The 12,828-nt window shown below is 41.3% G+C and overlaps 1 protein-coding gene across 1 annotated transcript; it reads right to left on the bottom strand.

Moving 5' to 3' along the window:
* Nucleotides 1–168: 168 nt before the first annotated feature.
* On the bottom strand, nt 169–3,044 carry LOC308075046 (uncharacterized protein). Its single transcript, XM_080414634.1, has 2 exons — nt 2,780–3,044; nt 169–1,737 (listed from the first exon to the last, which is right to left on the bottom strand). The coding sequence occupies exons 1-2, from the start codon at nt 2,991–2,993 to the stop codon at nt 617–619; spliced, it is 1,335 nt and encodes a 444-aa protein (XP_080270760.1). The 5' UTR covers nt 2,994–3,044; the 3' UTR covers nt 169–616.
* Nucleotides 3,045–12,828: the final 9,784 nt, after the last annotated feature.

Genomic DNA, 12,828 nt, shown 5'->3' with positions numbered 1-12,828 from the left:
TGTTCAAATAAAGAACATTCAATCAATGTCCATTTATGAATGTGGATCACCTGGTTTATACACCCAAAGCATTCAAACATTTAATAGATATGATCTTAAAGTTAGCATGTTTTGTGTGTCGTCTCCCTCTGAAATCAAATAAGTCAACAAAAATATGGCAAACTTGGAAACTTTTAATGTAAACACGCGGTAAAAATCTTAAGACATAGTAGAAAGTGAAAGGACAAGAAATGTGACGGTCAATATACCATTTAACAAAAAAAAAATGTTTACAAGGTACAGGGAAAAGAATGCAGACAAGAGATCTGATTTACTATTCGGGTAAGCACAGTAGCACACCATTCCTTTTCTTATAAATAGGGCATCTTCTCTAGAAGATGTAATGGTAATCTTTTTCCATATGAAGGTGTAAACATGCATCTTAAATTAGGATACTTTTAAGCTACACATGGCATGTAGTTTTAACCTAGTCACCAAAACAACGTTAGATTAAGGCTTAACTGGGTAATTAACAGCCGGGGAATAAATCAGATGCTTTCAAAGCTGCCTTATCTAAACGGTTAGCTATAAACATGTCAGCTGTGTCAGCCAGGTGACATATTGTATACAGGTCTATCTATTCCACAAATATATAACTCTGCATGTTCTGCTGGCTGTGGGCTTCCATGATGTGCTGCTTCAGTGTTTGTTTGTCATAAAACATTTGCTCACAATCTTTGCAGCTAAATTGGTTGATAGTATGAATCTTCATGTGTGTCTTCAGTGCTCCACTTTCAGTAAATCGTTTTTCACAAACTGTGCAACCAAAGGGCTTCACGCCTGTATGAACCCTTAGGTGTTTTGTTAGTGAACCACTCTCAGAAAATCGTCTGCCACACACTATGCACGCATAGGGTCTCTCACCTGTATGAACCCGCATGTGTGTCTTCAGGCTTGTCTGTTGGCTAAATCGTTTGCCACAAGTTTGACAACTAAAGGGTTTTGTGTGGCTTTGCTTATGCCTTTGAAGAAGAGGCACAGAAGTAAACCCCTTACCACAATCTGAGCAGCTAAATGGCCTCTCCCCAGTATGAAGTGCCATGTGTCTTTCACAAATTGAAATGGTAGTAAATCTTTTACCACAAACACTGCATCGCTTGTGAGATTGAAGGTGCAGTTTCATGGTCTCTATAGGCTGTAGAGGTTTTCCACACAGACCACATTCACATGGATGGGTCCTAACATGCAGCATTAAAGCCATTTTGTTAGGAAAAGATTGCTCACATACTTTACAACAATATGAGGATGGAGTTTGGCTTGACAGTCCCAAGGCTGCCAACTCAGTGCTGACAGAAATATTCTGCATGTTGTTTGAGTCCAGTGTGAGTGAGTCTGTATCGGACTGACAATCCCTAGCCTCCTCCAAATCATCCTCCCCAACGTCTTCGGCTGAATCCAGGTTATTGTCTAGTTCTGATATTTTATATCCATCACTTTCCATTTTCTTCAGTGGGGGTGAGGTGCACGTTGAGCGTGAGGTGCTGGCTAGTGGCACTGTCTCTCCGTTTTCCTCAATCTGGTATTGACTGAAGTCTGGGGACAGAGGTTCCTCGTCACGATCTTCACTTTTCACTTTAGCCTCCTCTGGCTCAAGTGATAGTTCATTTTGTTCCTCCTTAATCAGTGGAGGCTCTGCATCCCCCTGGGCCAGACTGGGAATACCCTCCTCCACTTCGTTGAACAAAACCTGGAGGTGGTCTAGATAGAAAGAAGAGTGTGATACTGTAATTAGTGATCTCTAGGCCATGATTCCTCAACAGGGGGTCCGGAACCACTAAGGGGTCCTCAAAAGTTACTACAGGGGGGCCACCAAATCTTTGTGATAGGAACTTTGACCCCTACACTTGAACCCTAGCATTCCTATTGTGGTGGGAGAATTTGCAGAGGTTTGGTGTGTAGAGGGGGAAAAGAGTACTATACAATACAGGCCCAAAAGGTCTTTAAGAGGTTAAATGTGTGAAAATACACATCAACATGAATCCAACATTAACAGAAAAGATCATGTTATGTGTAAATATTAATAAACAAAACATTTTACGCAACACTGGTGATGGTGCTGTCAAACAAGTCTGAAGCTATCTTAGCCATGATCCAAGACGGTCATCCGTCATGGATGAACTTCAACATAGTGTTTGCACTTTCTCCCTTTTTGGCCCGTACATCTACATAAACGTTGAGATTTCAAAAGTAAAGTGCTTACCCCTTGGCCACGGATGTTACACTAATGTACGGGCCCTCAAAAATACCTGTATTGTTCAATAAAAAGCATTTTAATCCGATGGGTGGCCATTTTTTCCGTATTTTCACCATACTTTCAACTACGCGACCCTATCGGTTGGGAGGTGTATTGCTCTCTGATACATAATAACTACGAGAAAATGGCACCGATCAGATTAAAATGCTTTTTTATTGAACAATACGGAACATACGGGTACTTCTGAGGGCCCGTACATAATTGTAACATCCGTGGCCATGGGGTAAGCACTTTAAATTTGAAATCTGTACGTTAATGTAGATGTACGGGCCAAAATGGGAGAAAGTGCAAAGACTATGTTGAAGTTCATCCATGACGGTCTTGTGATGCATGGCTAGGCAGTTGCCTATGGGTCATATGTGGCTAACGTTACGATACCAGATTAATGACATAATAATCATCAACCTATCATCTGGTGATAATACGAATGACACGTCATCTATGAACAAGGTGAACATCAAAAGCCTCTTATTTATTTGTACTAACCTGTTCTATTCGACTCGTATTCCCTCCTCAAAATGGCGTCTAGCTGCCTCTGTTTGAGCTCGTACTGTCTCAGTTTGAACTCGCACTCTGCTTTGGCACGAGAAACCTCCTCCTCGTACGCCATGATCGTTCTTTCAAACACCACAGATATCTCTTCGACCGCCACGTTTAGTCTGTCGTTGACGAAAGCTCTCAGCATTTGTACTTTAGACATTTTGAGAGGAGAACCACTCGGGACAGAGAGAATGGAAGTACACGATACGGTACGAACGGAGGAGCCGTAAACGAAACTCAAACTGGAAAGACTCACTCTGATTTGTTCACTACTTACGGCCAGTGTTGCCAGATTTTGTGAGAGAAATAAGCAACAAGGTCTATGAAAACAAGCCCAAAATAAGCAACTACACATGAGCATTGGCTATTTTCAAAAGAATCTTGGGGGAAAATGTGGAATATTTTAACAACGCAAATCTGACTGGTATACGGGTCCCTGGCACAAAATATTTTCAGTTCGCTGACAAATACATATTCATTTGGGGGTCCTTGACATGAAAATGTTTATGAACCACTGGTTTAAACATCATTAGGAAACAAACCTACAGAAACAAGCCCCAAAAAACGTAGCCCGCAGGCCGCAACTAACCTACAAGCTACAAGCAACTTTACAGAAAAACAAGCCCAAAGTCGCTTATAATAATCCGACATGGCAACGCTGGTTCCACTCTATTTTCTAACGAACGAAGAAGAGTTAACTTGTGAGTCATGGAATAGAGACACACGGCCGGAAGCGGAAGGCCTACAAATCCACGCCCACTTTTGACACTCGGGGTCCGTTAGAACGATGAACTGCAGCTCTCAATGCAATCTCTATGAGAGGCATTGTAAAATACCGTAATTTCACTGGTTAACTACTGAGGCTGTAGCGATTTTTTTTGTGTTCTAATAATCTGTCCCATTTGTTTAATTTGTCCTTTTTAATGTCCCATATCTTTCATCTCGATATACTACCCACAATATACTATAATATACTCCATCAGTATGTCAAAACCGCTAGCAACGGAGATCCAGACTTTAAGTGGTCGCATCACGGACGCATCCCTTGAGGTTTTCAATACCCAGAAAACTGGCGAAAGTGGCCGTTTTCAATAGGTTTTGGTCATTATCTCTGGAACAGAAGGTCCAATCTGCTCAGTTCAAAGCTTGTTGGATGCGTGACTTTGAGGACATTAAGCACGCAATGACACATTTTCGGGTTTTTTTTTTTTTTAGGGGAGGCGAGATCTTAGTTGGGCAGGCGACCGCCTCTCCTGCCTCTACAGTGGGTACGCTGTCGGTCGGCGCTCGGCGCTCGTAAAGACAGTGATGTCACTGAAATGCCTGTCTGCTGTCTACCCTCTGCTGTGTTAGCATTATGGGTAACTCGTTAAAGTGGCAAATTAAATGTGAAACACATCAACTATTAAGAAAACAAGAAGATATGTTGACAAAGACACTCCATACATTTGGAAACATATTTTTATTTAAATCAATATCGTCTTCAGTTAATGCAGGATAATTTTAAAAGTAGGCTAACTTTCATATCCTCTCATAGGGAATGCATTGGCAGCTGCAGTTCATCGTTCTAACGGACCTCGAGTAGCGGCGCTGTCTCAAAAGTGGGCGTGAAATTTGTAGTCCCCGTGTGTCTCTATCAACCATGAACTAGTAGGCGGTTCCTAGGTTCCTCGAGGCGGCGTCATAATGTTTCACGTTACGTTCACGTACGGTTGGTGTTCATAGCTGTTTTAAGGCCACTCAACATAGACGGTGCAAGTTATTCTACACACTCAGTTACTTTTTTGAGGAGACAAGCTGCCAGTGCCATGTAAATGCAAACAAAACATTACAACTAGGGTGATATACAACCATGTTCCTACCTCACAAGCACAGGTAACATTTAAAATGCTGCAACACTTTACACCAAAGGCTGAAATGAGTTGAGTGTGGCTGGCCTGAATGGCACCCAACTTTTTCATCTCAAGACCCCCAAAATAGAAATGTGATGTCCCCCCAGCACCCTCACAAAAATACATTATGAATTATTCACTTAAAGGAGCACTACCCATTTTCATATATTCATATAATTGGTCCTCACTATTGCTCATTATAAGAGGCGGGTACCATAACTGTCCATAGTCCACCTGTGTCTCAGAGGTGGACAGTTCAGAAACCTGTCTACCAATGATATAATCGGTAGGCAAGTTTGGTCATTTCAAACAAGATTTCAAACTTTATTTATTTATTTACTCGCGACCCATTAAATCTGGCCCATGACTCACTGTACACTGTAGCATATTTGAGGCTATCAAGTATTTATTTTGTGCATTATACTTCTTTCTTTTATCAAGTCACAAATACTATGAATTCTGAATAAAAATTATTCAAGAAATAACATTGTATGACAATCAGAAACATTTAATACGTTAACAAATTAATCCAGTATTTTTTGTCATGAAATATACATAAGAATAATTAACTGAATCACTTATTTCCAAATTACAGTATGGATATGCATCATTTATTAGAACCATTGTACTGTGCTGCTGCAACACAAGCAAGCACACAGAGATAGGGATGGGATCCGGAATCGGAGGAACCGAATCCACCATTGAGGAACCAGGAATCGGTTCCACCACATTTCGAACCGTTTCCAGAACCGGTTTTCATCCCACTGTCAGAGCTGGTGTGTGGACTTCACGTCTGCTATACAATTACAATACAGGTAGTTCTCAAACCTTTTAATTTCAAGGACCACCATAACTCTGAGAGTGTAGAAATGGAACCAAATGGACCCTTAGTGTCCATTTGTACACTCTCAGAGTTATAGACCTGCAAGGGTCCATTTGGAACCCCCCTATAGAAATTGTTAAAGGGAACCGTTAAGGAATCGGACCGTTAAGAGGGAATCGCTAAGGAACCGGAATCGAGTTCAAAGATTCCCAGACCCTACACAGAGACTGTATGGGTTAGGCATGTGTCAGGCAGGTTACATAATACTGTACAGTACAGTATGTATAGTACAGTATATTATATACAGGTCTATCTTTTCCACAAATCCTTAACTCTGTGCTTTCTGTTTGCTGTGAATTTCCACGTGTTTCTTCAGTGTTTTTTTGTCATCAAATGTTTGCTCACAATCTTTGCAGCAAAAGGACTTCTCAGTATGAGACTTCATGTGTGTCTTCAGTGCTCCACTTTCAGCAAATCGTCTTTTACACATTTTGCAAGCAAAGGGTCTCTCCCCTGTATGTACCCTTACGTGTTTCGTTAGTGAACCACTCTCAGTAAATCGTTTGCCACAAACTATGCACTCATAGGGTTTCTCACCTGTATGGACGCGCATGTGTGTCTTCATACTTGTCTGTTGGCCAAATCGTTTGCCACAAATTTGACAAGAAAAGGGTTTTGTGTGGCTTTGTGTATGTCTTTGAAGAGCAGATATACAAGAAAATCCTTTACCACAATCTGTGCAGCTAAAAGGCAGCTCCCCAGTATGAATTGCCATGTGTCTTTCACAAATTGAAATGGAAGAAAATCTTTTACTACAAAAACGACATCGCTTGTGAGTTTGAAAGTGACGTTTCAAGGTCTCTCTAGGTTCTAAACGTTTTCCACACAGACCACATTCACATGGATGGGTTTTAACATGCAGCATTAAAGCCATCCTGTCCTGAAAACATTGCTCACATACTTTACAAGAATATGAGGTTGTAGTTTGTGTTGGTGATTTCAGATCATTACATAATCCCAAAGCTGCCATGAACTCATTTTGGACCGAAAAATTTTGCATGTTGTTTGGATCCAGGGTGAGTGAGTCTGTATCTGACTCACAATCCATAGTCATCTCCAAATTGTTTTCCCCAACATTTTCAGTCTCACAACAGTCTGAAGAGACAACAAATGGTCCAACATTATAGGCTGAATCTAGATTATTGTCTGTTTCTGATATTCTATTGTTGTCTCCATTGCTTTCTATTTTAATCAGTGGGGTTGAAGTGCAAATTGAGCGTGATGTACTGGCTAGTGGCACTGTCAACCTGTTTTCCTCATTTTGGTTTTGACTTAAATCTAAGGACAGAGGTTCTCCATCATCATCGTCAGCTTCGCTTTCCCCTGACAATAGTGTCACCGTTAAGACATCATTCTCCTCTAGCCCAAGTGGTAGTTCATCTGGTTCCTCCTTTATCAGTGGAGTCTCTGGATCCCCCTTGGTCAGACTGTGGATACTCCCCTGTTTCACAGAGGTAACATTGTCCACTTCACTGACCAAAACCTGGAGAGGGTCTGGAGAGAAGAGTGAAACAATTCAATGACATTTTGGAAAACCAACCCCCCAAACTATATAAAGGATTCTGACAGTTTAAGCGTGCTAAACTGGAAAATCGAATTATTTCTAATTAGTTAGTGATTTAAGCCCGTTTACCACTTTCAACCTGGCGTCCCTATTTTGGGCATACATTGTTTTTCAAAAATACTTGAAAATTGTTAAATAGCTGATCTACAAGCTCACAACATATGCCAATGCAATGCCTTGTGAGCTTGCAGATTGGCTAATTTAACTAAACACAGTAGGACAACTGAATACAAGAACGCTTGCCCCAAAACACACTTGCCCCGGGTCAAATCCGGCGACCTCGGAACTGTCGGACCCACGTATTTCTGGTGTAAGTCCAGTCGCCCCTGTCAAATCCAGCGACCTCGGAACGGTCGGACCCACGTATTTCTGGCCATCAAAGTCCACTCGCCCCTGTCAAATCCAGCGACCTCTGAACTGTCGGACCCACGTATTTCTGGTCACCAAAGTCCAGTCGCCCCTGTCAAATCCAGCGACCTCGGAACAGTCGGACCCACAAATCCGGCGACCTCGGAATGGTTGGACCCGGTCGGACCCACCAGGTATTTCTGGCCACAAGAACCTACTCGGCTACGTTAGACGTCTCGGGGTTACCGAGACTAGGAGGGGTGATGATTTACAATTCTGTCCCTATCGGGACTCAACTCGAACAGCGCTGAGTCGGCTGAAGCGGACTTCGCAACCTTCGGCAAAGCGACTCGCTCGCCTGTTGGCTCGCTTGGAGGTGCCTCTCGTGGCTCAAGTCCGCTTCAGACGGCGTGCCTCCATCGTTTTAACTGTTTTTGCCTAAGTACTTCCTTTGGGGCTGTAGCCAGTTCTAACCAAGCGGGCAGAGTGGTCTGCCTCGCTGGGGGCGAGCGTTCCGTGCCAGGTGGGGCAAGTGGTCCCCCGCTGGGGGCGAGTGTACCGCACCAAGAGGGGGAGTGTTCCACCACTGGGGGCGAGTGTTCCGTGAAAGAAATGGGGGCGAGTGTGTTTTGGGGCGAGCGTTCCGGTTACCGAACAACTAGAAGATATTGCACAGCATTGGGGAAGTGGGCTTGTTGGACGTAGCCAATAAGTAGTAGTCAATTATGTTGATGGTGTTAAGATAATTGTTAAGTATTGGCAGTGTTAGTATTAGTAGTGTTGTGTAGTGTGCCTTTAAGAGAATTACCCAATTTTACACTTGGAAAAGTGGCAGGTGCAGTTAATTTGTGTGGGATTTGATTAGTCGGTTGGAGTCTTATTTTTAACTCTATGGTTGGAGTGTGTTGTGTGTGTGTGTGGGAACATGGGTCTGTTCAAATGATCATAATGCAAAAAAAGTAAGCCTATACTGTACATTCATTACACACGTTTAGATAACAAACATGGGGGATAACAAATATACTGAGTATAAATTGTGTACAAAATCAAACAGGGTTTAAGTGGTTAACAGGTTAAAATTGTTGCTAGGTAACAAAGATGTTGCTAGGCAGTTGCGGAGTGACTGCCTGTAGATTCCTGAATGGTTGCTATGCGGTGGGGTGGTTACTAAGGAGAGCAACAACGGTTCAGATACATAAAGTGACAAGCTATGTGAACAAAAATGGTTTATTTGTACCCACCTGTTCTGTTAAACTGGTTTTCACTCCTTAAAATGGCATCGAGCTGTCTCTGTTTGTGCTCGCTTTCTGCTTTTGAACGGAAAACCTCATCCTCGTATTCGGTGATCGTTCTTTCAAACACCACAAATATCTCTTCGACTGCCACGGTTAGTCTTTCGTTGACGAACGCTCTCAGCATCTGTACCTGCTTTGACATCTTTATAGGATGACGATACTGTCTGTCTGTCTGTCTGTCTGTCTGCTTCCACTGAGAACCTTAATACTCGTGCTGAGAACAGAGAAGGGAGAAGGCTCAGCGTTGCCAGAGTTTGCGAGAGAAATAAGCAACTAGGTCTAGGAAAACAAGCCCAAAAGAAGAAACTTAGGCAACATGACCACTTTTTTTTTCTTTATTTGAAACATTCTAACAACACATGCTCCCTGGCACAAAACATTTATAAAAATATTTCAAACCTAAATAAGCAAGTACACTTTAGAAACAAGCCCACAAAACCGCAACCACACATTTTTACAAGCAACTTTACAGAAAAAGAATCCCAACGTCGCTTATAATAAGCCGACATGGCAACACTGTCTGCTTCCACTGAGGGAGAAAGGCTCCTCCTCTCAGACAACAAAGCGGTGTTTGCTGAGCGAAGTTGCCATGGCAACACCGTCGCTACATTCTTTTCTAGACCAGTCGGGTCCGGGGACTAAATATGTATCTGGGGTCCCAATCTTTGAAGATTGTGGTCCGCAGCCCTCAAAAAAATATAGGCCTACCAACTAGTAATAAAATACCCACCCATAGCACAAACATCCACATAACAGCTCAGCTGTATATTGAGATGATTACTCCTTAAGCATCTCATCATGCAATTTCAGTAGCCTACTTTTTTCTTCTTTTTTTAAAGTATGAAGGTAGCCTTTAAGAAAGAATATAAAAGAAAATAGGCCTACACCAAGGGGTGTTGTGTTGTTGGGAAGGTAGTAGTTGTAGCCTGCCCATATGCTATGCACTGCAGGCTTTCTGGGCTACTTCACCTATTTTACCACCAGGACAGGATCTCCAAATGATGGATGGATATATTAGCAATGTTGCAAAGTGATGCAGGCTATTTCAGGATGACTAAGACTAGGACACACATAAATAAATACTCGCAAATATGCGTAGACCTATGGTTTACAAAATTACATAATATTCTGTGTGCATAGTAGGCCTACATAAATCACTAGTAGGGGTTCTTACAAGATTTAAATATCTTACAATTCAGCAGATGCTCTCTATAAATGTACAAATATAGTTCAGACTGAGAATATCTTCCACATTTGTCAACAATCGGCAAGACTCTGTAGATTATTAAAATATATATATTTATATTTTAACCTTTTACCTAATAATTCATAAACAAGTTGTTAAGTTCAAAAGATAGCAGTGTTGATTTGTGGTCTTTAACTTTATTGCTGAAATTGAGCAATATATACAAACAATACAACAGTGCCATCAAGTGATGACATTAGAAAACACACATTGAATCAGTCATTGTCGATTATTTCAAATATTAATGTTTCAAGCTTTCTAAGAAATAGTAATGAAATTAGTCATTGTCTTTATCATAAGGAAGCCAAACATAACATGTTTGGGCATGGAACTCTTGCATAATATTTTCTATGAACTGTGAGTGGAGGAATCATGTTTGAAGGCCTATGCTAACAAAACTTACAAAGCTGATGTTGCAATTGTATAATATGACATTTCAGAATGCAACACATCCCATGTTATTTTTATAATTTATTTTTACACTTAAAAAGGAGTAGTTCACCCAAAATATTACTTATTTTCTATCAATTACACACCCCATGAAGCCTTGAGTTCATGTTTTTTTTGTTTTTGTCGCAAGTTTTTTTTTTTTTTCGCAATCCTAATCCAATAATTTGATGTAGCCGTCATTTGTAGCCGTCTGCAGTCCTGAGCAGTAAAGATGCCAAACCACACTGTGATACAGCCTGTCAGAACACTCTCAATGGGACAGCGATACAAGTTCTGGTACTCAGCCATGTGAGGGTGTGTCTGAGATGTGTATATCAAGAAATCTTGATATACACATCTAAAACTTTCAACAATTTCAACTAATGACCCATTGGTGGAAATTGTTATCTTTCTTAAGTGAATTCAACCATTTATATTGTTTTATTGACATTTAGAGATATTGTTATCAGGGCACCATATGGTTAGGCAAGATATTCTCCTTCCCTCCTATAGGCCCTCTCATCACTGTTGCTTACTATTTCAATTAATGTGGTGTCATCTGATTCTGCAAAAATGTTTGATGCTGTTGTCATGTCAAATTTGTCAACACAGTACATTCATGTCTAAACAGACATGCACATTTGTACAATAGGGGAATCAGACAGCAGCCCTTCATAATAGAAGCAACAGTTTGACAATCATTAAGGAAAGAGACAGGTGTTTCCTCCTTACATACAGGAACAATGGTTTCCTTAAAACACAATGGAGAAATACACGACAGGGACAGGTGAAAAATGGCCTGAGATAGCTGAGGTATAGCATAACGGAGGGGATGCCGTATGGGACAGTAATTACAAGCCTCAAGCCTTTAAAAGTTCTACTCCCATCAGCCTCTTTTACTTGTTCAGTAGATTAACTACATTGGGTGCGTGGGCACTCTGCTGCTGTCACTAGGTCCATGTTATGAGTTTCAAGCAGGCACACAACTTGTTATGCTTGTTCAGGAGAGAAACAGATGTGTTGGTAGCCACACTGGGTTTAGATTGTAGACTTGTAGTCTGTATGACCTGCAGCCCCCTCGACTGTAGTCATTTTCCAGTTTGTCTCTATATGGTATTTTCTAGCAGCTTTTATGGCGCTCCGTAGGTCATACCTGGACTTTTTTTTTAGGATTCCGCGTAGACCCTTAACCTCAGGCAAATGATGCTGTTAATCTAGGGCGTCTGGCAGGAATAGGAGCAACTAGTCCATACCAGGATACACACAGAATCTATCTAAAAAAAACACTGACCTATATTCAGCATTGATCTAAACTCAAGGCTGAATCCTTCAAGATTGACCCATCTGTTGATTCAAAACATCTTTATGAACCGTTGCGTCCCTATTCTGAACATGTCATAATTAGACAAACATCCAGCGAAAATAGCGATTCTACAAGCTCACAACATGTAGAGCTGGAAAAAGTACAGACCCCTGGGGGACCCCGGTCAACAAAGTATAATTATAGGGTTTTAAAGTGGTTAAGTTTGAATTTGTGTTCTGTAGTCCAGCCAGCACTGTACTATCCTCATAGTGGGATTGATTGTGCATTCAATAACAATGGTCCAGTAAGTAACTTTGCCTCTGGTTGGTCAGTTGACTAAAATGTTTGTAGTACAGATTTCAGGTTACAGTGTCTTTTCAGAAAATGCATGATTGATTTTGTTTTTCCAACTGTTCACTTCAACAAATCATTCCCCAGTACATGCAGAGGTGTTCTCCCCCATATGCATCCTCCTGTGTTTTGCCAGTGAGCCACTCTCTTTAAATTGCTTCCCACAAACTGTGCATGGAAAAGGTTTCTCCCCTGTATGCACTGTCATATGTCTATTTAAGGTTCCCCTTACACCAAACAGTTTCCCACAAACTTTGCAACTAAAGGGTTTGTCCCCTGTATGACTTATCAAGTGTGTTTTCACTGCTGACTTTTGACGAAATCTTTTGCCACACAATGGACAACTAAAGGGCGTTTCACCTGTGTGACTTTTCATATGCCGTTGCAGACTCCACATACAAGCAAATCTTTTGCTACAAATGTTACAGGTTCTGTGAGCTTGTATGTGATGTTTCAAGCTCTCAGAAGGTTCTAGATGTTTTCCACAGAGACCACAATCTCGTTTATGGGTTCTAACATGCAGCATTAAAGACGACCAACTAATGAAGGACATTTCACATATTTTACAAGTGGTTGATCTTTGATTTGTTGAATTCAGTTCTTGGGACAATTCTGGAGGTCTCTTGAAATCATTGGTGAGGGACAGACATTGTCCTTCCACGCTCTGTGTCTTCTTTGATTTCA

This window comes from Gymnoscopelus braueri (genome assembly GCF_963280865.1).
Source record: "Gymnoscopelus braueri genome assembly, chromosome: 19".
Lineage (NCBI taxonomy): Eukaryota > Metazoa > Chordata > Actinopteri > Myctophiformes > Myctophidae > Gymnoscopelus > Gymnoscopelus braueri.
Note: the sequence above shows the minus strand (reverse complement) of the source record. Positions and strands in the feature narration are given on the sequence as shown.